At 40.5% G+C, this 27,620-nt stretch overlaps 1 protein-coding gene and 1 pseudogene across 16 annotated transcripts; one reads left to right on the top strand and one right to left on the bottom strand.

Moving 5' to 3' along the window:
- Positions 1–1,217: 1,217 nt before the first annotated feature.
- Positions 1,218–6,440, bottom strand: LOC148842910 (chaperone protein dnaJ 49 pseudogene; annotated as a pseudogene). Of its 6 annotated transcripts, none has more exons than XR_016103199.1 (4): positions 6,150–6,358; positions 4,856–5,963; positions 1,542–1,921; positions 1,218–1,458 (listed from the first exon to the last, which is right to left on the bottom strand). The product of XR_016103199.1 is annotated as a chaperone protein dnaJ 49 pseudogene, transcript variant X4 (transcript). The 6 variants fall into 6 exon arrangements; XR_016103198.1 differs by having other exon boundaries at positions 1,542–1,629; XR_016103196.1 differs by lacking the exon at positions 1,542–1,921.
- A 64-nt stretch (positions 6,441–6,504) lies between these two features.
- On the top strand, positions 6,505–27,529 carry LOC148842909 (Pentatricopeptide repeat (PPR) superfamily protein). 10 transcript variants are annotated; one of them, XM_088957444.1, is made up of 6 exons: positions 6,505–9,416; positions 9,520–9,659; positions 9,877–9,980; positions 10,145–10,210; positions 22,064–22,120; positions 26,775–27,529. In XM_088957444.1, exon 1 carries the CDS (start codon positions 6,695–6,697, stop codon positions 9,182–9,184), a length of 2,490 nt encoding a protein of 829 aa, XP_088813570.1. In that variant the 5' UTR covers positions 6,505–6,694; the 3' UTR covers positions 9,185–9,416; positions 9,520–9,659; positions 9,877–9,980; positions 10,145–10,210; positions 22,064–22,120; positions 26,775–27,529. The 10 variants fall into 10 exon arrangements, with proteins under 10 accessions (XP_088813570.1, XP_088813571.1, XP_088813572.1 ...); XM_088957439.1 differs by having other exon boundaries at positions 6,513–9,416; positions 9,877–10,029; XM_088957437.1 differs by having other exon boundaries at positions 6,513–9,416; positions 9,877–10,038.
- The last annotated feature ends 91 nt before the right edge of the window (positions 27,530–27,620 follow it).

The following is a 27,620-nucleotide window of genomic DNA, read 5'->3' as shown; positions in this document are numbered from 1 at the left end:
CAATAAATCTATGCTCATTCTATAAATAATATGAGAAAGCGTATGAATCATACCTGGTTCATCGTAAAAAACCACTTTCGTAGGAATTTGATTCAAAACAAACAAAAATAAAAGAGAAAATAAAAAGGGGTGAGAAGGAGTGGTGGGAATCAATATTCAATCAATTTTTAGGAAAAAAAAAAACAAGAAAAAAATGGTTCAAAATCGGACTTGGTTGTAGCTTGCCGCCACAGAAGTGAAAATGAAAAGGAAAAGTGAAAAAGACGGTGTGAGGGTTTTCGAGTCAATAGGGACATTTTAGGTATTAAAAAGTTTAAATGGGCAAAACCGAGATGGGTCTTGAAAGTGCAAGAAACCAAAAGTTACCCATCGATTGCATTTTCTAATGGGCTTTTTTCTAAAATGCAGTAAATGTTTCTTTTTTGGTATTTAATGCAACACATTAATAACTTTCGAAAGTAGGTGGTAATAGCGGGACTCAGTATAAACATTAATAATGCAACACATTAATAATTTCGGCTGTTGGGGGTCAACAGTATAAACAGCCTGTGCTGTTGAGAACATTTTCAGAAATGTTACATTACTACAGTGTGGGGTAAAATGATAATTGCCTCTATTTCTTTTTAACCATAAACATAGACATGGGCCTGAATTGGTGAATGTGTCCAGCCTAAATACACTCTTAACAGAATAGGCTATTGGCCCCCAACAGCCAAAAGTTATTGTTAAGTTATGAGCGCTTAAATCATTTCTTACCACTTTAACACAACATGTACTTCCTGATATGTTCTTTAGTGAAGAGCCCCCTTCCACTCACAACAGACTATTACAATATGCTTTTATCATACATTAAACTTTATTGAAGAGCTCTAGATCTAGTGTCATGAATACATTTGTGGGATACTTGGATCGATAATCGATCTTCATTTGCATCTTAAAATTGGCTTTCCTACACTTTTCACCATGATTAAATCCAGAGTCTAAACCCACTGTGGAGTTGTGGACATTTGAAATTTCCTTTTAGCCAATTGTTTAAGTTTGTCACTTATTCCATTTTACAGTGTGAAGTTTGCTATTTGGCTAGACATTGTAGAATATCTTATATTACTTGTTCCTTTGTTTAAGTTTGTCACTTATTCCTTTTAGCCAATCTGTTCGTTGACCATAAACCATTTGTTCCTTTGGTGGCATTTGTTATGTCATTTTGTTTCCAGACATTCATGTTAAACATGGTTGTATATGTCTATATGATGTAGATTCATTAGAGATGAGTACAAAGCATTAATAGAAATTTATAATCTAGTAGAAAACTGATTTAATTGTAGGACTTCGAACTGTTAACTTCATTGATCGACTTAAATTCAGTCACGGTACCATCCATCACTGGAGAACTCTCGTCCAATTGAACTGACACATGTATACAGAGGCCCAAACAGAAGCGCTCCGACAGTCTACACTCTACACAGCCAACAGAAACATAAGATGATTAATGGGTAATCACCCAGCATACAAATATTCATACACGGAAATCAAATCTCCACCTGAAGCATTGGATGGATTTTGCTCCATGATTCAATAAAAAGCCCTGGGTTAATTCTAACGACATGCAATGATGCAAGTGGTGGGACCCTGAAAACAAATTCAATTTAGCATCTTCTTCCCCCAAAAGACTTTGTGCAATGATGCCGAGAACTATCAATGAGACAAGGCCAATAATTGTTCTAGTAGGGTCTATTTATATTGCCGCAGGCCAAACGATAACCATTATCCTCCATTCCTAATATGTAGGCAGGGGGCTTCTGGATACGATTTTGTTTCCAACAGGAGCTCACCCATGAGGCCATGACCCAGCTCAACCATCGCTCAGGAGAGGCCCTATTTCAGGATTGAGTAACTTACTGGAATTCCAGCAAATTGATGGCTTGCCATTGACAATATTTAACAGATATCAATAACCATATGAGAGAACTCTTCAAAACTGAAAGCATGGTCAGATAAATTGAAAAAGGTTGACAACAAACAAGTATTACCTTATATCCAAGTTTTGATGGATGATGAATCCATGGTCACCCAAATGCAACAATAAGTTCCAAAACAAGATATACACAAACAATTCTATCCACTAGAATATCATCGCATAGACAGAATTTTTTGTTGCTCTCATAAATATGGGCAAAGAGCAAGATTCAGGAAAGAAGGGGGGGGGGGGATACTAGTTATATATCACTCTTCATTTTGTTGGTGCCAAATCCACATTTCTTGCAAGGGTATTTAAAAATTGAGCCAAAGTGGGTGATAAAGCTTCAACATTCTGCAAGGAGAAACCACATACAATCTGAATACACACGTTGAAATGCAACTAAGATGGCTCATGAAAGGATAACAATCAACTTCAGCAGCTTGCAATTGATCAAAACCATATACCAAATGGTTTTGAAGATATGGCATCAAACATTTAGATAACCATGTTTTTGTTTTTGTTTTTTTTTTTTTGATGAACCATTTAGAAGGCCATGTTTGCAAATACAAATAAAATTGCTGGGTTTCATCATTACCTCAGGCTAGCAACAAGGTCCTAAAAAGGGGTCCAAGGGTAAAGAGAAAGGTCTCAAGGCACACAGCCTTTGAAGATTGCACTGCACCCATTAGTATGTAGCTTGTATATGAAGTACTAGAAGAGACCTGGTGTTACCATAAGGGAGTGTTCGCATTCAGTTTACTAATAAAAAGCAACTGAATTGGTGAGGGTGAGTTTAAATAGCCACATGTTTAATGTTTTCATTTTTAATTTAACTTTTAAGAAACCTCAAAATTTTGAAAGAGTTGAGCAAGAGAGAGAGAGAGAGAGAATAAGCTCATGTGGGTCAAGGCCTATAAATATTGACACTGATATTGAGAACTAACAAGTGTTGTATGGGACTTGGACTCAGACCCAAGAATCTGGATTTCAATGCAGGTCCAGGAGTCTTTCTTGGTGAGCAAAAAACAATAGGATACGTGGACATAAAAAGCAACTAGCTAGCTGCCACCACGAAGACTATTGCCTAAATATAAGTAATCATCAACTGGGTCCTAAATGTTAATTAACACAGCCAACCAGTTACATGAATAACTAGTACCATTGAAACTAGCTTGCTAAATAACTATTTCTAATATGGGTGACAACAGTACCCCCTATTTGCTAATGTTGTTCATTCATTCATCCTACTAAAATATCTTCCTAAAAAGTAATTAAAATTATAAAATCATTATTTTTTGTGTGAGAACTAAGAATTTAAGACCCTAACATGCACTTATTTGGGCTTGCCTAGAGGGGCGTGGCAAAAAGGCAGCTTGTAGAATCAGGAATGTAATATGTTTTGCATCACATTAGCTACTTTAAGTAATGCAATTGAGGAAAAAAAGAGATTGTGGGTTTTACATACTTGAAAATGTTTTATATGTTTGATTTTATTTTTAAATTCTCATTCGAATATGCTTTACATGTTATATTTATGTATTTTGATTTTAGATAATAGGTTTTTTAAAACATCTATTTTAAAATTTAGGTTTATATTCTTTATTAATATTGTGTTTAATTTTTTTTGCATTTTTTGATTTTTTTTTTGGAATTTATCAAATAAATTAACGAACTCGTTATTTTTTTATCATCTACACAGAATTGATTTTATTAATAAAAAGCAGGCATGCATACAACAAGAGGTTGTGAAAAAAGAAAAAACACAAAGCTGACTCAACCTAGATATTACAATTGACTTTGTGCCCGTTGCTTAGCTAGACCATCTGCCAAGCTGTTGGCAGTTCTTCTCACCCACTTAACTCCGATTGTCATGTCCTTTGATAACAACCATTTAAATCACCTGAAATCATTCCTCAGGTGCCATGTCGCCCCAACTCCTTTGCCTTCTCGACCCCATATACTGCAGCTAACAGTTCTGCTCTTCCCACATCTCCCTGTTTAGCAGGCTCAGAGCATAAGGCTATACTGTTCCCTTTTACCCCCCTATGCCTGAGGGGCCCAGGTTACCAAACAACTCCCATCAAAATTCAGTTTCTTCAGCCGCATAATGGGGGTGACCATATGATGGTTTGACTAGATAGGCTGCTAAGGTTTTTAAGTAATAAAGATGAAATACTAACATTATAAATTTCCATTAACAATCACCAAAACATGCAATTTAGCAATTTATTAGTTGATAATTCATACATGAAAGAGAATTGTGCAAAATGCACAATGACAAAACGGAGACCATGGAAACGAAATTATTTCAAGAAAAAATAGTTAAACAATAGACAGAACCTGGAAAAAAGATTCATAAGATGGTTGCCATGTTAAGTGATTCCACGTTAATGAATCTATGATTTAATGTTAACAGTAGAGAAAAAGTAATTCTACTTTTTTTTTTCCTTTTTACTACCTTCCAACTTTCCAAGTGCCAAGGAGAGATACCCAAGTGAAAAACAAAAGAGAGGAAGTGTTAATAAGAAATATATAAGGTGGGGGGAACGTGGAGTCAAATATAATTTGATAAGTTATCATGATTCTAGATCTAGACATGTTAAAATCAGAACAAACATGAATTGTGAAAGGAAATCTATAATCCCACATGACATAATATTTATAGCTTATACCATTGAGATTTAAGAAAAGGAACAAACAAAGAAATGCAACCAGTATTATTTAAAAGACATTTTTTGATAAAATATATGGCATTATTTAATAGACATAACCTACTAAACGGATTTACTGATAAAAAATTTACCTACTAACAGGTAAGAAATTGAACATGGTCCTTTTTTCTAAGGGTATAGCAACACAACAGGCAAAATAGAGAGAAGCACAGGAGAAAAAGACCTTGATTTGAACATCAAGCCATTGCCTCAAACTGTGTTAACATGTCACAGTATGGTGTTTCACGTGTAAGGCCCCACTGGCGTCGCTGCAACTCAACACGGCAATTTCGTACAAGAACTGAATAATAGTCTCTCTCAACACGTTCCTCAAGAGACAGGCGCTCTGAGCTATTGGGAGGATACTGCTGCTCAAATTTTGCAGTGTTAACATAATAGTTGACGCCCCTTTGAGTAACAAATTTGTGTTGATAGGGGTGAGACTGAGAAAGAGCATAAATGGGTTCCGGCGACGGTATAAAGTTGAAAAGAAGCATAATAAGAACGGGAAGTAACTGAATAAGAGTTCGGATATTAAAATTGCCGGACCCATGATCCCCAGTCCGAACATTCGGTCCCATGCCAGTCCTAAAAGTAAACCCTCGGAACTGAGTGGTTGTTCCAGGCATTCCCCCGAAGAAGAAATTTCTGAAAATCTCCTCTGCATCAATGTCGGCATCGTAGAAACCATTGAAACCTTGTGTCCCGCGCCTCGCCGTGGGCCTATCATATACAGGTTCCTCTGACCCTACAAGATCATACCTTTTCCTGCTTTCCTCAACACTGAGACACTGAAATGCTTTTGAGACGGCCTTAAATGCTTCCTCAGCACCAGGAGCCTTGTTCTTATCAGGGTGAACTTTCAGAGACAATTTTCGATATGCCTTCCTCACATCTTCAACAGAACAACCTTTCTCTAACCCCAGAATCTGGTAGTAATCCTTCTGCTTCTTTATCTGCCTAACAATCGAGATCTGCTCCTCCGTGTAAGACCTCGACGATGATGAAGAAGACCCACTTGACGGCACCCTTTGCCTAACAGAAGAACTAGCAGAAGACTTACCCGGTGAGGATCCTTCATCATGGGGACCACCATCTGCTGCGGGCGATTCCGAAGCTTGGGGATCACCAGACTCGCCCTCCAACTTTGCTAATAGATCGTCGACAGGAAGAGTTGGATCAAGACGACGGGCTTTAGTGATAAATTTCAGCGCACGGTTTCGATCACCGAGTTCGAAAGCTTCTTTTCCAATTTTGAAACATTTCAAAGCCTCGTCTTTGTTCCCGTCCATCTAAAGTGATCAAAGAAAACCTTTTTTTTTTTCAATTAATTGATCAATCAACTCTGCTGGTGGATGAAAAGTATAACTCAAAAATCCAATAAAAATGCGCAAAGGATAAAATTAAAGAAATCGAAAATCGAGAGCTTACAAGAAAAAAAAAAATCCGAACTAAGAAATTGGACGAGATTACTTCACCTTATTGCTCTCTCCCCAGAATCGATCAATTAGGGTTGTTTCTTCTGACTCTCGTCAAAAAGGAAAAAAATCTCTCTGGGATTGTTGGTCTGCAGGAGAGCAGACCCAACGGCGAGAAGAACTCACACGGGGGCACGGGAAATTTCGAGGGATGCTTAGGTCCTCTGATTTTAATAGATGGGTTGAAAATAAGATATTTTAAATACAGTAGTAAAATAATAGTTTACAGTTGTCTATAATCGACGGTTAAAGAGATCATAACTTCATTGACCAGTAAAAAAGGCCGGTAACAATTTATAATTGTGTCATCATTAGCACTAAATCATTAAGTATGAGCAATTTCAACCCAAGGGAAACACAGACATTGAAGGAAGGTATAAGTGTGTGGGAACTATGAACCGAAGGACAAGGAGTCGCCTTTCCGGTTTTCGCTGAACTTTTGGCGGTTCGACGATTCCTTCTTCAATGAGAAATAATGGAAGAGTTATTTGAAGCAAGTCGGATTTACAGAAGAGGTCAGTGTGTCTCCTCTCTCTGCTTCTCTCATGTCGAAAGCCATTCTCTCTCGTTTCAAACCCCCACAAAAGCCAAAATCACGACTTCCTGTGGACTTCCCGTCTCAAAGCCAACTCAACAGTCTCGTTAATGACGTCTCCGAGATCCTTAGAACCCATGAGCACTATGAGGAAAGTCTAGAAACCCGGTTCTCTGAAGAGGATATCCTGGTCTCGGATGCAGCTCCCGTAGTTCTCGATCGACTTCGAGATGCTGAATTGGGTCTGAAGTTCTTCGATTGGGTTTCTCGGCGACCATGGTGTTCTCCGGATCCTCGTGCTTACTCTTCTCTTCTGAAGCTTCTAGCTCAGTCGAAAATGTTTTCGGAAATCGAAACCGTTTTGGAAAATATGATGAATGAAGAAAAATTGCCTACTCTTGAAGCTCTCAATATTCTGATTAAAGCTTATTCGGATTCTGGTTTTGTTGATAAAGCTGTTGAATTTTACTCGGTTGTAGTTGAAAAGCAGTACTCTTTTCCGAGTATTTATGCTTGTAATTCATTGCTCGAAGCGCTTGTGAAACATCGTCGAAGTGATGTTGCTCGTCGGATATATGATCAAATGCTTCACAGAGACAATGGTGAGACTACTTGTGCAGATAATTACAGCACTTGTATATTGGTGAAAGATTTATGTAAAGAGGGGAAGGTTGAGGAAGGTAGAAAGTTGATTGAGGACAGGTGGGGAGAGGGTTGCATTCCTAGCATTGTCTTCTACAACACACTCATTGATGGATACTGTAAAAGAGGTGATATTCAACAGGCTAACAGGATTTTCCGAGAATTGAAAATGAAAGGATTTTTGCCTACAGTAGTATCATACGGAGCTATAATTAACGGGTTCTGTAGAAAAGGGAATTTCAAAGAAATTGATCGGCTTATATCAGAAATGAAGACAAGAGGTTTATGTGTTAACGTGAAAATCTACAATAATATAATTGATGCTCAATGTAAGCATGGTTCCATTTCAAATGCATTAGAGACTTTCGGGCAGATGATCAGTAGTGGTTGTGAGCCTGATATTACAACATACAATTCAACGATTTCTTCCTTATGCAAGGAAGGGAGGGTTCAGGAGGCTCATGATCTTCTAGCGCAGGCAGTGAAGAGGGGACTGATGCCAAATAAGTTCAGCTATACTCCTCTAGTACATGGGTATTGCAAGCAGGGGGAGGTTGTTAGGGCCTCAAATTTGCTCATTGAAATGATGCAATGGGGAAATAAACCAGACTTAGTAACTTATGGAGCTCTCATACATGGGCTTGTGCTTGCTGGTGAAGTTAATGTTGCGTTAACTATCCGTGATAAAATGATAGAACAGAAAGTATATCCTGATGCAGGTGTTTACAATGTTCTGATGAGTGGGCTTTGCAAGAAAGGGATGTTATCTGCAGCAAAGGAGCTGCTTGAAGAGATGCTTACCCAAAACATTTTACCTGATGCATTTGTCTATGCTACACTAGTTGATGGGTTCATCAGAGATGGTAATTTAGATGAGGCAAAAAAGCTTTTCAATTTTATGGTAGAAAGGGGTATAGATCCTGGTATAGTTGGGTATAATGCCATGATTAAGGGCTACAGTAAATTTGGAATGATGGGAGACGCAATCTCATGTGTTAATAGAATGGTCAAAAAGTGCATCCTTCCAGATGAATTCACCTTCTCCACAATTATAGATGGGTATGTAAAGCAGCATGACATGGGTGAGGCACTTAAAATGTTTCACAATATGACAAAAGGAAAGTGCAAGCCCAATGTAGTTACATATTCTTCTTTGATTAATGGATTTTTCCTGAAGGGAGATTCTCACAGAGCTGTAGAGCTATTTAGAGAAATGCAGTCTCTTGGTTTGGTCCCTAACGTTGTCACTTACAGTATTCTTATTAGGGGCTTCTGCAGGGAAGATAAAATTGCAAAGGCTGTGTTGTTTTTTGAAGAAATGTTGACTAATAAGTGTAGACCCAATGATGTGACATACCATTATTTGATAAATGGACTCACAAATAATATTGATGATGATGCTGTTTCCACTACAGGAAATGGACCTGAAGAGCATGGAAAGTCTCTGGTCTTGGATTTGTTCCGAAAGATGATATCAGACAGATGGAATAACTATACTGCAGCTTACAATGCTATTCTTATTTGCCTTTGTCAACATAGAATGGTCACAGTTGCCGTGGAATTGAGAGATAAAATGGTGAAAAAAGGATATCCTTTGGATGTTACTTTTGCAGCCCTACTACATGGTGTTTGTATTGGGGGAAGATCACAGGAGTGGAGGAACTTCTTCTCTTGTAATCTGAGTCAACAGGAGCTTCAGGTTGCTCTCAAGTACTCATTGATGTTAGATCAATACCTCCCTAGTGGAATAACTTCTGAGGCTTCTCAAATTTTATTTTCCTTGGTTGAGGAGTGGAGTTATGATAAGCAGGAATATAATAGGAAAGAAATGACTCATGTAGAAATTTCAGCAATTTAAGGAGAATGAGGATGGTATCAAATATCATATTCTGGGCCTTCTGAATTCTTCAGCCAACCTAACTGGTTTTTATTAGAAATGGGATAAGCTACAGTTGGTAGATTAATAATCTTCGGTTTTGTGATGTCTTGGTCCAGGCATAAGCTTGGGTGGGGTGGGGGCTGGGGAAGACTATGTGCTTTTTCAGTTGGATTCTGTGTCAATTTCCATAACACTATGGAAACGAGTCAAGGTAGGGGAAAGTTATTATTGGTTTTGCTCTTTCTCTATATTATTGAATATGCATAGTGACTAGTTGCATTGATTGGTAATTAAGATAACTGGTGTTTGTGTAGGGAGAGTGATGTTGGTGCAGTGGGGAAGTAAGCCAACTTCCTAGGTGTGCAGTTGGCTTTAACTACTGATTTGCATGAAGAAATCAATTTTTTTTTTTGTTTTTAAATGAGGTGGAGACCAAAATGGTTTTATTTCCAAGGTAATGTAAAGTTAATGCGTTACTGATATTTCTATTTGAGTGTACTGTATGCTAGTGATGATTTCTAATCCTAGTCTCTCATATGGCAGTACAAGAAATACATTAGCTTACAATGTTTGTGCAAGCATGATTGCCTTTTCCATTGAGAGATGGAATCAACTCTTATTGGAACTCAGATAATTCAGTACTCATTAATTACTTTGTTGTAAAAATGCAGATACTCTACCTGGTAAAGAGTTGGATTCAATGCTTACTAAAGTACCTTTGTTGGATGCTCTCAGACTGAACGAAATACTTGTATATTCACTTCACTTTTATAGAGTGAGCTGCCTAGTAACCATCTAATTTATAGAAAAGCCTGATGTGATTGGTAATTCAGGTCTTTCATCCATGATCATATTTTCTTTTTCCAAATTTACCCTTATGAATTATGAATTTTTAATTTCTCCTGTGCTGACTCATAGTATTTTTGTTTCTTCCTTTAGAGAATTTGCCCCTGCAAATCTTTGTTCAAGTGGTGTCAGACGCCACACAGCACGATAGTTTGTAAGGCAAGTGTTTGCATTGTTTCTTACTGGTAATTAATGATGGAGAAGAGCAAAAGAGGGTTTCTGGAGTATGTTTACATCATTTATTGTGTTATCTGGACTAAAAGGAATTTCTTAGATTTTTTGAAAGCCTAATTTCTCAGATTTCAATGGTATGCTTCAATTGTATTATTCATTGATTTGAGAATTTATTTGCTTAACCTTCTTTTGTTTTTTTTTTTTTTGATAATGAACACTTGTTAATTGAAAGGGTTCCCAAGATGGGCAGATCATCTCATTTGAAATCCAGGGTTAGGGTTTAAGGGTGCTCAAAGTTATTAAGGGTTTTGGATTTTGACTAAATTCAAAATTCAATATTAAAACCAGGTTTTAATATAATTTGTATACCATCTAGGGATTGTAATGATCCAAAAATACACAGCTTTTGATGGTTTCAAGCTCACCAATACACTAATTAAATGTGGCTATATGAGTGAAGCTTAAGCAATTTGTAGGAGACCATAAGAGAAACCATCTTTACCACATTTCTAGCTGGATCTAATGCTTCATGGGTTGAAAAATATCCTTGAACTGAACTTTGCAAATCGGTCAAAGATGCACAGAAATGATATTCATCAACTGTGTTCCTTCGATAGAGCCACACTTGAGTTCATTAAGCACTGAAGTAACTGTTAATTGAAGCTCTGAAGCTCTGAATAGACTCCAGAATTAGCCTTTTTTTCTGATAAATTCAAAACAAAATTTGCTAAATTTGACTACAATTACCTAAACATTTCAATAATAGTTGGCTTGGTCCGTTTGCACTGCAATTTCATTTGTTTTTTGAATTATTTTATGGGTTGCAACACCTAAAGAACACACTTTCAAAGATGGTCTGATCAATATAATCTTCAAATGCTTTAAACTAAAATCCTTAAGTGGATTGACAGTCAAGGCTTTACTCTTATGATAAGCCAAAGAAATAACATAACTCTGGGAGATGAGCTCAAAGCTGACATAACTGAAAATAAAACAAAGACAGGGAACAAGTTAATCAAAATCTTCTAAGATTTCACAAGGAAATGGTACACATGTAGTGTATAGGGTCATACACTGAAATCATCAGGGCATATTTTTATCAGAACTAGAGGTCCATCCAAACACAAGCCTTTAGACCCATTTACAATATATAACTCTAGTCAGACAGAACTGCATATTATAACAAGATTTTCAGCTTAGCATATTTCTGTACATAGTTTCAAATTTCAAATTATAGGTTTTCTAGGAGGTCATTACCCATGAAGATTTATATCATGACCTCTTGGGGTTTAAGATTTTTTGGGGGAAATGAAATTGCCATGCACTTCCCAGTTGATGAACTGGTTTTCTTTCTCAGGTTCACAAAACAAAAGAAAGTTCTCCCAGAAAAGAGAAAGCATGCAACCCCACCACTAGAACTTTCAGGACAACAACAGAGAAAGCAAACCTAAAGTAAAGAAAAGGAAAACAAAGCAGGATTCAGGCTCTTTGCTTTTGGTATAGAGAACGATGAAATGAAATAAAAGAAAAAACAAATGGAAATAAAGCCTGAGATGGTTATAAATATGGTCAATCAAGTCCGTTCCATTTCAGTACAGTTTTTTCCCTTTATTCTAAAAAATTTGGAGAGCTACAGAGTGGGGATCTTTTACCATTCCAGGACTCTCCTTAGCCATGGCAAGATGTCTGAAACCCACCCTAGCCACTAAGATGAGATGTTTCCATGGGTATTCATATTCTTGAGGGGTTCAACACTGATAGAACTCAAAAAGAGAGAGACAATTCACAGAAAAATGGAGAGATAATTTACTTATAAGCATGTAGACTAAAAGAATTATTAGTTCCCCATTTGCAAATCCTGTGATCTCTAATTCTGTCCTTGATCTGTCAACAAGAACTCAACCTTTAACATTTTCTGCACCAAGCGGCTGCCATGAGATTCGAACTTGTGTTCTCAGGCTTGTCACATTGCTTAACCATACATGGTAAAGATATAGAAAGACTTTATGAAACAGAAATCCTTAGCTATGCTTTTGAAACAGAAATCTGTAATTAAAGAACCTATATCTGTATTAATTTTTTATGGACCTTATGTTCCAACTATATAATTGTTGCTTTTTCATTTGAAGAGTATACTGTTTTTTAGGCTACATATCACTTTTTCAATTCGAAGAAGGGAACTCCATTTGCGGAAGATAAGGGCATGTATAATGGATTGACTTAGTGTTGTGAGTATATCTCAACAACATTGGCTTTTCAATTTGGTCTTTCTAAACTTTAGTAGCAATGAAAACAACAATTGTATAGAAGTAGAAAGCTAAAGATAGTATCATTTAGAAATCAAAAACCCCACCAAATGACATAGAAGCTAAAGATAGTATCAGTGACAATCTGTACAGGTATGGTTTTTACCAACAAAACTAAGGTGGTTCAATCTTACCTACAGACTTAGTGCCATATAAATTGACTTGAGGCAAATTAATTAGCCAACCCATTGTAATACAACATGTTAGTGAAGGGGTATTTCGGTCTTTGTACCTGTTGAGATTGCTAAGTTGTTCTATTATGTTAGTTCGAGTGCCTCTTACTTAAATAAGGGCACTGATGTCTTTTCCTATCACATTAATAATATAATAACAGGCCTAGTTGATGAACTGGTTTTTTTTCTCAGGCTCACAAAACAAAAGAAAGTTCTCCCAGAAAAGAGAAAGCATGCAACCCCACCACTAGAACTTTCAGGACAACAACAGAGAAAGCAAACCTAAAGTAAAGAAAAGGAAACCAAAGCAGGATTCAGGCTCTTTGCTTTTGGTATAGAGAACGATGAAATGAAGTAAAAGAAAAAACAAATGGAAATAAAGCCTGAGATGGTTATAAATATGGTCAATCAAGTCCGTTCCATTTCAGTACAGTTTTTTCCCTTTATTCTAAAAAATTTGGAGAGCTACAGAGTGGGGATCTTTTACCATTCCAGGACTCTCCTTAGCCATGGCAAGATGTCTGAAACCCACCCTAGCCACTAAGATGAGATGTTTCCATGGGTATTCATATTCTTGAGGAGTTCAGCACTGATAGAACTCAAAAAGAGAGAGACAATTCACAGAAAAATGGAGAGATAATTTACTTATAAGCATGTAGACTAAAAGAATTATTAGTTCCCCATTTGCAAATCCTGTGATCTCTAATTCTGTCCTTGATCTGTCAACAAGAACTCAACCTTTAACATTTTCTGCACCAAGCGGCTGCCATGAGATTCGAACTTGTGTTCTCAGGCTTGTCACATTGCTTAACCATACATGGTAAAGATATAGAAAGACTTTATGAAACAGAAATCCTTAGCTATGCTTTTGAAACAGAAATCTGTAATTAAAGAACCTATATCTGTATTAATTTTTTATGGACCTTATGTTCCAACTATATAATTGTTGCTTTTTCATTTGAAGAGTATACTGTTTTTTAGGCTACATATCACTTTTTCAATTCGAAGAAGGGAACTCCATTTGCGGAAGATAAGGGCATGTATAATGGATTGACTTAGTGTTGTGAGTATATCTCAACAACATTGGCTTTTCAATTTGGTCTTTCTAAACTTTAGTAGCAATGAAAACAACAATTGTATAGAAGTAGAAAGCTAAAGACAGTATCATTTAGAAATCAAAAACCCCACCAAATGACATAGAAGCTAAAGATAGTATCAGTGACAATCTGTACAGGTATGGTTTTTACCAACAAAACTAAGGTGGTTCAATCTTACCTACAGACTTAGTGCCATATAAATTGACTTGAGGCAAATTAATTAGCCACCCATTGTAATACAACATGTTAGTGAAGGGGTATTTCGGTCTTTGTACCTGTTGAGATTGCTAAGTTGTTCTATTATGTTAGTTCGAGTGCCTCTTACTTAAATAAGGGCACTGATGTCTTTTCCTATCACATTAATAATATAATAACAGGCCTAGCTGAAAGTAGGGTTGAATTCTTCCCTAATTTGAACCAGACCTTTTCTCTCTTTCTTCCTTCTTCTTGCTTGCTTACTTGACTTGACTGCTAACGGACAAACAGACTTCTAGGGCAGGCCGAACTTCAACATGGTATCAAAGCCAAATTAAACAAATCGGACTTGCCTAGAATTCTGTCTTTTGCACATTCGACCTAGGTTTTTTTTTTCTTTGATTTCTCAATTGTCGATTGGAGATTGGGAAAAGGGCTGAAAATGAGTGATCGTCCTCTTCCCTTGGAGGTGTCTATGCCTTCGGTTGTGTCGTGTGTGGTTGGTTGCTGTGTTTTCTAAGCCCTCCCCTAATCAATGTAGGGCTGGTACGTGTGGTGCAGTGGGTGTTTTTTTTCTTCGTGTGGTTGTCCTTCAAGCGATGAGGTAAGGAGTTTCTTTTATGCATAATTTCTGTTATGAAGCACATAAGAGGTCTGGTACAGATCGTATTGGAGGGGTTTCAGATTGTAGTGCGCTAGGGTTTATGCTAGGGTTTATGCTGGTTCGTGTGTGATTTGAAGGGAAGTGGTGTTCACATAGTGGTGAAACTTCAGGTAGCTGTAGAGTAGGATCTTGGTGTTACAAGTGCAACTTTCAGCACTTATTATTGCTGAAATTAGCGTGCAGAATTCGGTGATAAAAGAATTCAGCAATGGGAGATAACAGTGTTAATAAACCTAATGTGATGATATCTACTGACTACCTGAATGTCCAAATGACCTCCATTAAACTGAATGGGGAGAATTATGTACATTGGGCTAAGTCTGTAGAGGTTTTTCTAAAGGCAAAGAAGAAGGCGAAGCACATAAGAGAGGAGAAACCCCCCCACTGATTCTCATGAGTATGAAGACTCGGAACAAGAAGATGCACAGATCATCATGTGGTTATGGAACAGTATGGAACCAGAATTAGTGTGAACTTCATGTTTCTTGACACGGCCAAAGAGGTGTGGGATCATGTTAAGAAATTGTATTCTAGTCAGGACAATACAACCAGGGTATATCAACTGTATGAGGAATATTTCAATCTGCAACAGGGCAATCAGAGTCTTGAGGAGTACTATGCTAGTATGAGAAGCATCCATAATGAGTTGAATGTCTATCACCCTCTCACTCCTGATGTCAAGATTCAACAACAACAGAGGGAGCAATTTGATGTGACTCAATTTCTGGTGGGGTTGAAATCCGAGTATGAACCAGTACGTGCCCAGATTCCCCTTCCTATGGCTGATCCTCTTCCTCTTGTCCCAGTCGTACCTACGTCCTTGCCTCCGGTGCCACCGTCCACCTATCCGTCACGTGTATACACATCGCCCACGTCTACCGGCTGCGACTTCTCTGGCTTCATCACCGTCAACAAATCCAGCTCCAGACCCGCCACCAGCCTCCGACTTTGATCTTCCTATTGCCTTTCGGAAAGGTAAACACACTTGTACCCTTCATCCTATTTCCAATTATGTTTCACTTACTAACCTTTCCGCCTCCCATCGCCAGTTCATCTCTTTGTTATCCTCGGTGGTTGTCCCTAAGAATGTCCAGGAAGCCCTTACTTCTCTAGAGTGGTGTCATGCTATGGAAGACGAACTCTTTACTCTCCATCATAATCACACTTGGGACCTCACCGCTCTTTCTCCTGGGAAACAGGTTGTCGGTTGTAAGTGGGTTTATACCGTTAAGTATTTGCATGATGGTCGTGTTGAGCGCCTGAAGGCACAATTGGTAGCAAAAGGGTACTCCCAAACCTATGGTATTGACTACATAGAAACCTTCTCTCTGGTTGCTAAGATAGGGTCAGTTCGCGTTATCATCTTTCTTGTAGCTATGTATGATTGGCCCATATATCAGCTGGATATCAAAAATGCATTTTTGCATGGTGATTTGCTCAAGGAGGTCTACATGGAGCAACTACCAAGGTTTGTTGCTTAGGGGGAGGATTGTAAAGTATGCAGACTTAAGAAGGCTATATATGGACTTAAACAGTCCCCCCGAGCATGGTTTGGTAGGTTCAGTAAGGTGGTCAAGAAGTTTGGTATGAAACAGTGTCAAGTTGATCATTCTGTCTTCAGCCATGACTCTCCAGCAGGAAAAATACTATTGGTGGTGTATGTAGATAATATCATTGTTATTGGGAATGATAAAATGGGCATTGACAAGTTGAAGGCCTTCCTACAGGAACACTTTCAGATAAAGGACCTTGGCAAATTGAAGTACTTCTTGGGCATAAAGGTAGCAAGATCTAAGTATGGTATTAATCTGTGTCAAAGGAAATATGTGTTTGATTTTTTGGAAGAAACAGGTTTGTTAGGTGCAAAACCAACTGAGACACCTATGGAAACAAATACGAGGCTGAGTAGTGATATGGGTGAAGTATTTGAAGACCCTGGCAGATACCGACGACTTGTAGGCAAACTAAACTATCTAACCATTACTCAGCCAGATATTTTATTTGTGGTTAGTGTGGTGAGTCAGTTCATGTAGAAACCTTTGGTCCCTCATTGGAATGCAGTGCTAAGGATTGTGAGGTATTTGAAATGAGCTCTTGGCCGTGGTTTGCTATACAAAAGTGGCAGAAACCGATGCTGACTGGGTCAGTTCTATGTCTAATAGGCAGTCTACTACAAGCTATTGCACTTTTCTGGGGGGTAACCTGGTGGCGTGGAAAAGTAAGAAACAAACAGTTGTGGCAAGAAGCAGTGTAGAAGCAGAATATTGGGCTATGGCACATACTACTTGTGAATTAGTGTGGCTAAGGAACCTTCTACAGGAGATAGGGTATGACATTAGTACTCCAATGAAGCTCTATTGTAACAATCAGGTTGCAGTTCATATCTCTTCTAATTCGGTGTTTCATGAAAGAACTAAGCACATTGAGGTTGACTGTCATTTTGTGAGAGAGAAGGTGCTAAATGGAGTGATAGAGACCGCATATGTTAATACGGGAAACCAGTGGGCAGACTTGTTTACAAAAGGTTTGAATCGGGGGAGAGTGGACTACATATGTAACAAGTTGGGATTATATGATATATATTCACCAGCTTGAGGGGGAGTGTTAGTGTAGGGGTATTTCGGTCTTTGTACCTGTTGAGATTGCTGAGTTGTTCTATTATGTTAGTTCGAGTGCCTCTTACTTAAGTAAGGGCACTGATGTCTTTTCCTATCACATTAATAATATAATAACAGGCCTGGCCGAAAGTAGGGTTGAATTCTTCCCTACTTCGAACCAGACCTTTTCTCTCTTTCTTCCTCTTTCTTCCTTCTTCTTGCCTGTTTGCTTTACTTGACTGCTAACGGACAAACAGACTTCTAGGGCAGGCCGAACTTCAACACAACATTTTCGTCTTAATAAGGTGAATAAGCTTGTTTGGTTGCTTCTTCTTGGCATATTCAATCAAACCCAAATTCCATTAGACCCCAAATAACAAGGAACTAATCTGGGAACTATAGTTGTTAATCATTTATTTTGAGGAAGAGAAGTTTAGGAGCCAGGGGTGAAGGACAGCAAGTATATTTGATCCCAATCTAACGTTTCAGTACAGTTTTTTTTCCTTTTTCTAAAAAATTCTGGAGGGCTATGGAGTGGGGATTTTTTACCATTTCAGGGCTCTCCTTAGCAGTGGCAAGACATCTGAAACCTACCCCAGCCATTGAAACGAGCGGTTTCTATGGGTATTCATATTCTTGAGGTGTTGAATTCTGATAGGACTCCAAAAACAAAGAAAAAGTCGTGAAAGTACAAGAATATGGACATGGACAACTTTAAATAACCTAATTGTATATATCTTTTTTGTATAACACATATTAAAAAACCACACTTTTGTAAATAATCCTAATATATGTAAATTTTATATTACATACCTCACCCATGCATCTGGGTGACCACAGTTCAAATCTTGTAAACAACCTCTCTGTATGTGCAGGGGTAAGGCTGCGTACATCTATTCCTCCCCAGGTCCTGCATTGGCGGGAGCCTTGTGCACTGGGTTGCCCTTTTTTTACCTCACCCATGAGTCTCTATTTGCTGACCAAGGCACCGACAATCTGACATACCATATTGATCAACTCTCTTGTGTAATTGAATAGTCAAAAGTGGATGGGCTGGCAGCATCTACAACTATGAACATGTGAGAGAAGAAGGGGGGAGAGAGAGAGAGAGAAACAGGGCAGGGAGGAAGGGAAGAGAAGGAAATAAAGAAGAAGAGGAGAGAGAGAGAGAGGAGGAGGCTGACACCACTGCTAAGCTTCTGTTTTGGTCTTGAGATCAGGGACGGTGCACTGTCCCAGTAAAAACGACTGATGAACAATGCTCTACCTTGTATCTTTTTTGTTTTTTATTTGCAAATTATGTGCTTTTTATAACCTTTATTGTTCTTATAATTTCTGTTGTTATTTTCTACAATTTCTATATATTTTCAATTTTTTGTCTTTTTCTCTAATTTTTGTATTTTTTGCATTTTCAGTGTTTTTTTCTAATTTCATGTGTTTTTATAATTTCTGTTGTTTTTATGATTTCCATTTTCTATCTCAAATGTATACTTTCATTTAAATCTTTTAAATCTTTTACTATGTTCTATGTTTTTCTGCAATTTCTGATGTTATACATGAAATATATTTTTACCAAGTTACCATTTTATTTTCTATGCATTTTATATTTTTTATTTGAAGATATTTTTTAACTTTTTTAATCATTTTATGTTTTTTAGTTGAAAATTGAAATATAAGTTTATGTTTTATGTAGAGAAAAAGTAAATGAAAAATGTCCAATTTGGACTAGTGGGTCATGTGGGTGGGTCAGGGTCAGAGTGGGTCAACCCACAAATATCAAAAAATATGGCTAGCAACTAGCAACTAGCAAATGTTTTAGTGGGTCAACATGGGTGATTTGGTATTCAACCCACACCCAGTGACCCAACCCAACCCACCCATTTGCCACCCATAGGTATGGTACTACTGTAAGTAGATCTCTTTGATTGTTTATAAGTTTATCTTAGCACTCTGTGTGTACATGGGGGTCCATCCCTTATGTTTGCTGGTCTATTCTTCTCACTTTGCTTTTCTGTGCTTCACAAGTTTTGTAGGCTCTTTGACTGTTAGTTTATTCTTCGCACTCTGTGTACATGGGATGGATCCCTAATGTTTGTTGATCTACTCTTCTCATTTTGCTTCCCTATGCTTCTGAAGTTTTCCAGGCAAATCTCTTTGACCGTTCGTAAGTTTATTCTTGGCACTCTGTGTCCCTATACATGGTGGTACTGTACTCTTTTCGTTTTGCTTCATGTAAAAGGGAAGAAAACAACATGATCCATATCACCTCCTGTCATACGTTCACCACGTGAAAGAGCCTTTAATTGCTTGCTACAATTAAGGTAGGGCTGAAATAGCGATTCAACCATGCGTATACATTTTACAAATCTGTTGGAGGTGTTCTCATAGCTTGATGAATGAGATGAGAGTTTTCCATCAAATCGTAGCTTGGCTCAACCCGGCCCAATGCAAGTGCTTTTGTCAAATATTCAACACATCAAGGAACATAACAGATTAACACTCAAGATTCCAGCCGTTTGGTTGAGTGTAATTGGAATCGGATTCCCACTCCGAGCAGAGTGGCCATTCCCGGCCCACCCCCTCGGAATCGGATTCCCATTCCAGCATATTAAAACAAGAAAAATGAAAATGACAAAAAAAAAAAAACCCTCAAACCCCTGATGCCAAGTTTCCAACCCTCTTTCTCATCTCTCGTCACTCCCTCCTTCAAACTCTTCAACAGTTTGGCAGCTGAACTCTGAAGATCCAACCTGGACTACTCCGGCCAGGTAAGTGACCATGGATCTCTCTCTCTCTCCTCTTCTTCTGGGAAATGAAAAAGTAAAAACCCTATTATAGGTGGGCATTGCTTCCGTTTCTGTGTCTCTAGTCGAGCTTGGAATTGAGCTTTCATGGCAACAGCGGCAGGAGGGTACGAAGGAGCAGGTGGGAAATTCCAGAAGAAGTCGTTTCGGAGAGTTGCATCGATGCCTTATGATAGGCCAGTGAGCGCTGTCCGGAACCCCATAGACCGCGGGGAGAAGAGGGTGGCTGTCGAAGCTTGTTGATCCAGCTTCAAGGATTATCACAAAAAGTGCGCAATTATTCTTCTCGTCTGTGTTCCGCAAGGGTCTTCCTGCTCCGCCGCCCATTTCTGGTTTGATTCGTCATGCATTTCTTTGATCACTTGCTTGTACGACTCAATGGTTTCATACTTGTCGTTCGGGAGTGTTTGGATTGGATAATTGGATCCAATCTGATCCATTTAAATTTGAATAGATTCGTTTGGGTTTGGTTTGTACTTAGATTTGGATTGGATTGGATCCCGTCCATTTATAAATAGACACAAGTTGGATTGGATTGGACCAAACCTGGTTTAATTGATAGCCCTATCTATCTCTTTACATGTTAATTGGATTGTATTGAACTGGGAGTTTTTATAGATATTTATTTATTTATATGTTTTTTTAGGGGCAAAATTGGAAATCATGGTTGATTCCGATTCCAGCCCCTTCATGAACCAAACAGCATCAATCGGAATCCGATTTCGATTCCTGTCTGAACCAAGCAGGTAGGGGGAATAGACCATTCCAATTCTGATTCCAAGAGATTCCCATTCCGATCACGGATCAAACGAAAAGCTTTTTCACTTCCATGCTGAATTGGCCAATAAAAAGGGCCAAGATTATGTGGAGATGTATTAGGGCTGCAGTTTGTTGGACTGTTTGGGAGGAGAGAAATTCATGGATCTTTTCAGAAAATGAGAGAAGCTTGGAAGTAATTTTGGAGGTTATCCATATTAGGGTGATACATTTGTTGAAAACTTTGGCCCTGTTTGTAGAATTCTCAGTTGATGAGCTAAGAAACTGGAAGGAGATTGCAGAATTAGCTTCAGCTAAGAAGGCCTCAAGCTCTTGCTGGATTCCTCCACCTCACAGTTTTACTAAACTGAATTTTGATGGCAGCAGTATGGGTAATCCAGGGCCATCCAGAATAGGGGGAGCAATAAGAAATGAACAAGGGAATCTGTTATCTATGTTTTATGGACCAATAGGGGTGGGAGATTCCTTGAGGGCTGAGATACTAGCAGCTCTTGAAGGGGTACAAAGGGTCAAGGACATGCATATTAATAAGTTGATCATAGAAGGAGATTTTGAAGTTGTGGTGAACTGGCTAAAAGAGGATAACTCTAGGCTCTGGAATTACAGCAATGAAAAGAGAAAATTTAAGTGGCTGACTAAGGACATGCATATTAATAAGTTGATCATAGAAGGAGATTCTGAAGTTGTGGTGAACTGGCTAAAAGAGGATAACTCTAGGCTCTGGAATTACAGCAATGAAAAGAGAAAATTTAAGTGGCTGACTAAGGACATTGAAATTCAATGCACATGGGTAAAGAGAAGTGCAAACTCATTGGCAGATGGTCTAGCTAGGTAAGGGGTGAATAGAAACTCTATTTTTTGGCTGTGTTGTAATTGCTTTACTTTTGGTGTTCACTGGTTGTACTCGGGAGTTAAGATTGTTTAGCTCGCTTGCTTTGTAGTTTTTCATAATCTTAATTCAATTCACAGTTATTGATAAAAAAAAAAAAAAAAAAAAAAAAAAAAACAGACCCTTAGATGTGTTGAAGAAATGGAGCTAACTGATTATTAATTTAAGAAAAAAAAAAAACAATTTCCTTAGGAAGAATTCCTGTCATGTGCTCATGGGATGTTTTAGACTAAGTGTATATACTTTGTTCTCTCATTCTTTTTTTCCTATTGACTAGTTCTTTATTGTATTTCCTGATTGCTTGACCTCTCTGGTTATTAATTCTTACACATGCAGGGAATTTCATCATGCAAGGATAGTGGGTTTTTGCTTATCAAAAAAAAAGGATAACAGGTTTCACTCTGAATTCTGCTTACCTTCTAACATTTGGCTCTGAGAAGAATGTTAAATCCCATGGGCATCAAGGCGCTTCTATTTGCTCTCATGATGCGGATCTTGTTTAATTTAATGTAGGATTTACTTGATATTCTTTGTGATTTACTTGCAGACATTACTGTCATGGCTAATAGATCTGTTTCAATCTGATGTAACCGTTTTCGGCCACGTACCAATGTTTTGTGAGGTAAAATTTTTTGGCAAAGTACCTCGTTATTCGACCCGGTGGTGGCGTGCCTTAGTGACGAGCTACTTGGTGGCGAACTGCCTTGGTAGCGAACTGCCTGGTGGCGAACTGCCTTGGTGGCGAACTGCCTGGTGGCGAACTCCCTGGTGACGAACTGCCTGGGGGCGGACTGCCTTGGTGGTGAATTGCCTGGGGGCGAACTGCCTTGGTGGCAAACTACCTGGTGGCGAACTCCCTGGTGGCGAACTGTCTGGGGGCGAACTGCCTTGGTGGCGAACTGCCTTGGGACGAATTGCCTTGGTGGCGAACTACCTAGGGGCGAATTGCCTGGTGGCGAACTGCCTGGGGGCGAACTGCCTTGGTGGCGAACTGCTTGAGGCGAACTGCCTTGGGGCGAACTGCTTGGTGGCGAACTGCCTGGTGGAGAACTCCCTGGTGGCGAACTGCCTGGGGGCGAACTGCCTTGGTGGCGAACTGCCTGGTGGCAAACCCCCTGGTGGCGAACTGCCTGGGGACAAACTGCCTGGGGGCGAACTGCCTGGCGAACTCCCTACTAGGCGGTCGATGCCTTAGAGAATGTTGGAGCTCCCTGGTGCGGCGCAATCCGACTGCCCTCAGCATGAGGTGGTCTTCTTTCCTTTGTAGGCTGCGAGAGATGAGGGACCTACGAGAACTTCATCTTTTCCTCTTCTTTGTAGGTGGCAGGAGTTCAGGGACCTCCGAGAACTCCATCTCTTCCTCCTCCTTGTAGGTGGGGGGAGTTGAGGGACTTCCGAGAACTGCATCTTTTTCTCCTCTTCGTAGGCGGCGGGAGTTGAAGAACCTGCAAGAACTGAATCAGAGGTCCCGGGGGTACTTTCCCGGTGGGGGCTCTCCGATGCTTAAGTTAGCACTCTTATTGTAGAGAGCTTTGAAGATAATATGAGAGAGCTAGAGTAGGGTTACTTCCCTTTCTCTTTCCTCCTCTTCCCCTTTGGGGGGTGAGGTCTTTATATACCGGAGTCCTCGCGGGTTAGGTGGGTGAAAAGCCTCTAAACGGTAAGACTCGTCGCATCCTGTCAGAACCGGGGCACGGTGGTGAATTCCTCGAGGTTGTCAGGCTAGCGCTTGTGTCAGGCGGCCAGGTCGACGCCTGGGCTGGGTTGTCAGAGGGGTGCCTGCGTCAATCGGCAGGTCAGTGTCTAGGCCAGGTTGTTAGGTCGGCGCCTATGTCAGTCGACAGGTCAGTGTCTAGATCAGGTCGTCAAGCTGGCGCCTGTGTCAGTCGGCGGGTTAGTGTCTAGATCAGGTCGTAAAGCTGGTGCCTTGGCCAGATCATGCGCTAGGCTGGTCCAGGTCGGCCAGGTCGCGCAGGCCGTGCGCTAGGCCGCACGCAGTTCGCGCAGGTCGCGCCAAGCCGGCCAGACTGGTGCCCGGGTGGGCCACCAACTTCGTAAGTTTGTTGGCTGGGTGTTTTCCTAATTGTCACGAGGTGCCACGTGTCACAATTTTACTGGAGGGCCAAATCTGCCCTCATCAATAGCTCCCCACTCCCGAGCTGATAGTAACTCAGCGAAGGGAGTAGATTTCTTTTGGCCCGTTAGTCGATGAGCTAGTAAGTGCTGATCCAATTACTAGTATGGCCCGTAGGCTTTGGGAGCGACTCGTAGTCTATTCTTTTTTGACTTTGCCCGTGCCGGAGAGGCAACCGGGTCTTAAGCAGTAACGTGGCCCGTAGGCTTTTGGGAGCGACTTGTAGTCTACTCTTTTTTTACTTTTGCCCGTGCCGGAGAGGCGACCGGGTCTTAAGCAGTAATGTGGCCCGTAGGCTTTTGGGAGTGACTCGTACTCTACTCTTTTTTGACTTTTGCCCGTGCCGGAGAGGCGATCGGGTCTTAAGCAATAATGTGGCCCGTAGGCTTTTGGGAGCGACTTGTAGTCTACTCTTTTTTTACTTTTGCCCGTGCCGAAGAGGCAACTGGGTCTTAAGCAATAATGTGGCCCGTAGGCTTTTGGGAGCGACTCGTAGTCTACTCTTTTTTGACTTTTGCCTGTGCCGGAGAGGCAACTGGGTCTTAAGCAATAATGTGGCCCGTAGGCTTTTGGGAGCGACTCGTAGTCTACTCTTTTTTTACTTTTGCCCATGCCGGAGAGGCAACCGGGTCTTAAGTAGTGAGGTGGCCCGTAGGCTTGGCCTGCATCAGCTTCGTAATGCCGATCACCTACTCCTACAAGAAGCTACTAGGGGCTCGACCTTCGGGGGCAACACCACTAACTTTAGGTTGCCAGCTCACATGGGAGCCTTGGAAGGCTCGACCAGTAAGGGCGCCTATGTAGTCAGTTGGCCGCCAACTCCCGCGGAAGCCACGAAGAGCTCATCTTTGTAGGGGGGACCTTGCGGAGATGACTGATGTGGCATTATCTGAATTGAAAGTAAGGTTGGTAGAGCTACTTAGTCCGTTAGCTCCCTGCATAGTCTCTGAGTTCATAAAAAATGTAAACTATAAAGCGATAGCTTCAATTTCTAAAAAGTGAGGACTTTAGTTTTGGCAAGATGAGAACTTAGCTTTGGTAGGATGAGAACTTAGCTTTTTGTAGCGGGTTCCCACAGACGGCGCCAATTGATGTAACCGTTTTCAGCCACGTACCAATGTTTTGTGATGTAAAATTTTTTGGCAAAGTACCTCGTTATTCGACCCGGTGGTGGCGTGCCTTAATGACGAGCTACTTGGTGGCGAACTCCCTGGGGGAGAACTGCTTGGTGGCGAACTGCCTGGGAGCAAACTGCCTTGGTGGCGAATTGCCTTGGTGGCGAATTGCCTGGGGGCGAACTGCCTTGGTGGCAAACTGCCTGGTGGCAAACTCCCTGGTGGCGAACTGTCTGGGGGCGAACTGCCTGGTGGCGAACTCCCTGGTGGCGAACTGCCTGGGGGCGAACTGCCTTGGTGGCGAACTGCCTTGGTGGCGAACTACCTAGTGGCGAACTCCCTACTAGGTGGTCGATGCCTTAGAGAATGTTGGAGCTCCCTGGTGCGGTGCAATCCGACTGCCCTCAGCATGAGGTGGTCTTCTTTCCTTTGTAGGCTGCAGGAGATGAGGGACCTGCGAGAACTTCATCTTTTCCTCTTCTTTGTAGGTGGCAGGAGTTCAGGGACCTCCGAGAACTCCATCTCTTCCTCCTCATTGTAGGTGGGGGGAGTTGAGGGACTTTCGAGAACTGCATCTTTTCCTCCTCTTCGTAGGCGGCGGGAGCTGAAGAACCTGCAAGAACTGAATCAGAGGTCCCGGGGGTACTTTCCCGGTGGGGGCTCTCCGATGCTTAAGTTAGCACTCTTATTGTAGAGAGCTTTGAAGATAATATGAGAGAGCTAGAGAGCAGGGTTACTTCCCTTTCTCTTTCCTCCTCTTCCCCTTTGGGGGGTGAGGTCTTTATATACCGGAGTCCTCGCGGGTTAGGTGGGTGAAAAGCCTCCAAACGGTAAGACTCGTCGCATCCTGTCAGAATCGGGGTACGGTGGTGAACTCCTCGAGGTCGTCAGGCTGGCGCTTGTGTCAGGCGGCCAGGTCGTCTAGGCCAGGTCAGTGTCTAGGCCAGGTCGCATCCTGTCAGAGGGGTGCCTGCGTCAGTCGGCGGGTCAGTGTCTAGGCCAGGTCGTCAGGTCGACGCCTATGTCAGTCGGCGGGTCAATGTCTAGATCAGGTCGTCAAGCTGGCACCTGTGTCAGTCGGCGGGTCAGTGTCTAGATCAGGTCATCAAGCTGGCGCCTTGGCCGGATCATGCGCTAGGCTGGTCCAGGTCGTGCAGGCCGTGCGCAGTTCGGGCAGGCTGCACCCACGCCGCGCAGGCCCGCGCAGGTCGCGCCAGGCCGGCCAGACTGGTGCCCGGGTGGGCCACCAACTTCGTAAGTTTGTTGACTGGGTGTTTTCCTAGTTGTCACGAGGTGCCACGTGTCACAATTTTACTGGAGGGCCAAATCTGCCCTCATCACAATCCATTAAAAAGAATGTATTATCACAAACCGTTAACTTTGTTAACATTGCTCACTTACCTTCATATATGATATATGGCAGGGATATATACGAAATGAAATGTACCATCAATTTCTTTTCAATCGGGGATACCTAACATATTAAAACGACTGCCATTATTGGTATCAAACCAATAACGATTCATACAAGCTAAATCTTCTAATCTGCACCTTGTGGAGGAATTGTTGTCCCTGTGTTCCAGATTTACAATTCAATACTTTCTCAAGAAAGTTCAAGTACTCCGATAAAACCTCAATCAATAATTTACATACCTTGCCTTCACGTGTGAAGCATATGCCCTTTAGCTAGTTTTATAAAAGTACTTCTTGTACCTGTTTTCAGTTTTTAAACTTTGTTGATCCTTCGTGAGATCTTTATCTTGCATTGTTGATGACACTTTTTTTTTCACTCATGTAGGTACATAAAATACTGAAAAATGGAGTCAGGTGGGTATTTGAAATGAAGGTGCTGCACGGGTGGTTAAATACTGTTACTGGAAATCCTGTGACAACTGCAACATTAAGAGGCCTTCCCAGTCCCATCAATGGATATGTTACTAAAACTGTAAAGAATCATTTCTATTTGGAAATTTGGAATTCATGAACTGTGAGAACTTGATCTACAGAAAATAGGGAAGATGAATGGTGGATGGATAAAAATTCAGTTTGCTTTAGGTCTCCTTGGAATTTAAGGTGCTTTGGTCTGGCACTGTCTTTGTTGGAGCCTGGAGGGAAGTGCAGCTGCACTCTGGTTTGATAGTCTGAGGCAGGGTTGGTCAAGAAGAATTGATGGATGGGGTTGAGCATTCAAATAGGATTATTAGAAAGAAAGGTAAGAGTACAAAGTGTCATTATGTACTTCAGAAGCTCTTTATATCATGCTGAGAAGCATTTAAAGGTCCTGGAACTGTTTCTTCTTCTCTTTGAGATAACAAGATTGCATTAAGTAGTGCGACATTCTCAATAGTGCTAATTTTCAAAGCTCATTTGTGTCATCAGAATAGATTATGTATCGTGGGAAGAGGAATGGGCCATCTCTAACTTTGTTGCAACTTTTACAAGCTCTCTTGCAGTAGGACTTTTGTACCCATTCTTTAATAGTATGAAATTTCGATTGGGTATCTTGCTGTTTAAAATAAATAAATAAAAGGATTTGGTCAGAAATCTGAAATTTCAGAATTTCTCAAGAGAGAGAAAGCAACTTAATAATTTGAGTTCTAGACAAATCATGGTCTAAAATTTTGTAGGTTTCTATGTATTGGGG

This window comes from Nelumbo lutea, chromosome 8 (genome assembly GCF_056320005.1).
Source record: "Nelumbo lutea isolate HS-2025 chromosome 8, American lotus-T2T, whole genome shotgun sequence".
Classification (NCBI taxonomy): domain Eukaryota; kingdom Viridiplantae; phylum Streptophyta; class Magnoliopsida; order Proteales; family Nelumbonaceae; genus Nelumbo; species Nelumbo lutea.
This window is presented reverse-complemented; position numbering and strand designations above follow the sequence as displayed.

Coding starts and splice junctions, on each gene's coding strand:
- LOC148842909 (XM_088957444.1), top strand. CDS start 6,695: ATGTCGAAAGCCATTCTCTCTCGTTTCAAACCCCCACAAAAGCCAAAA.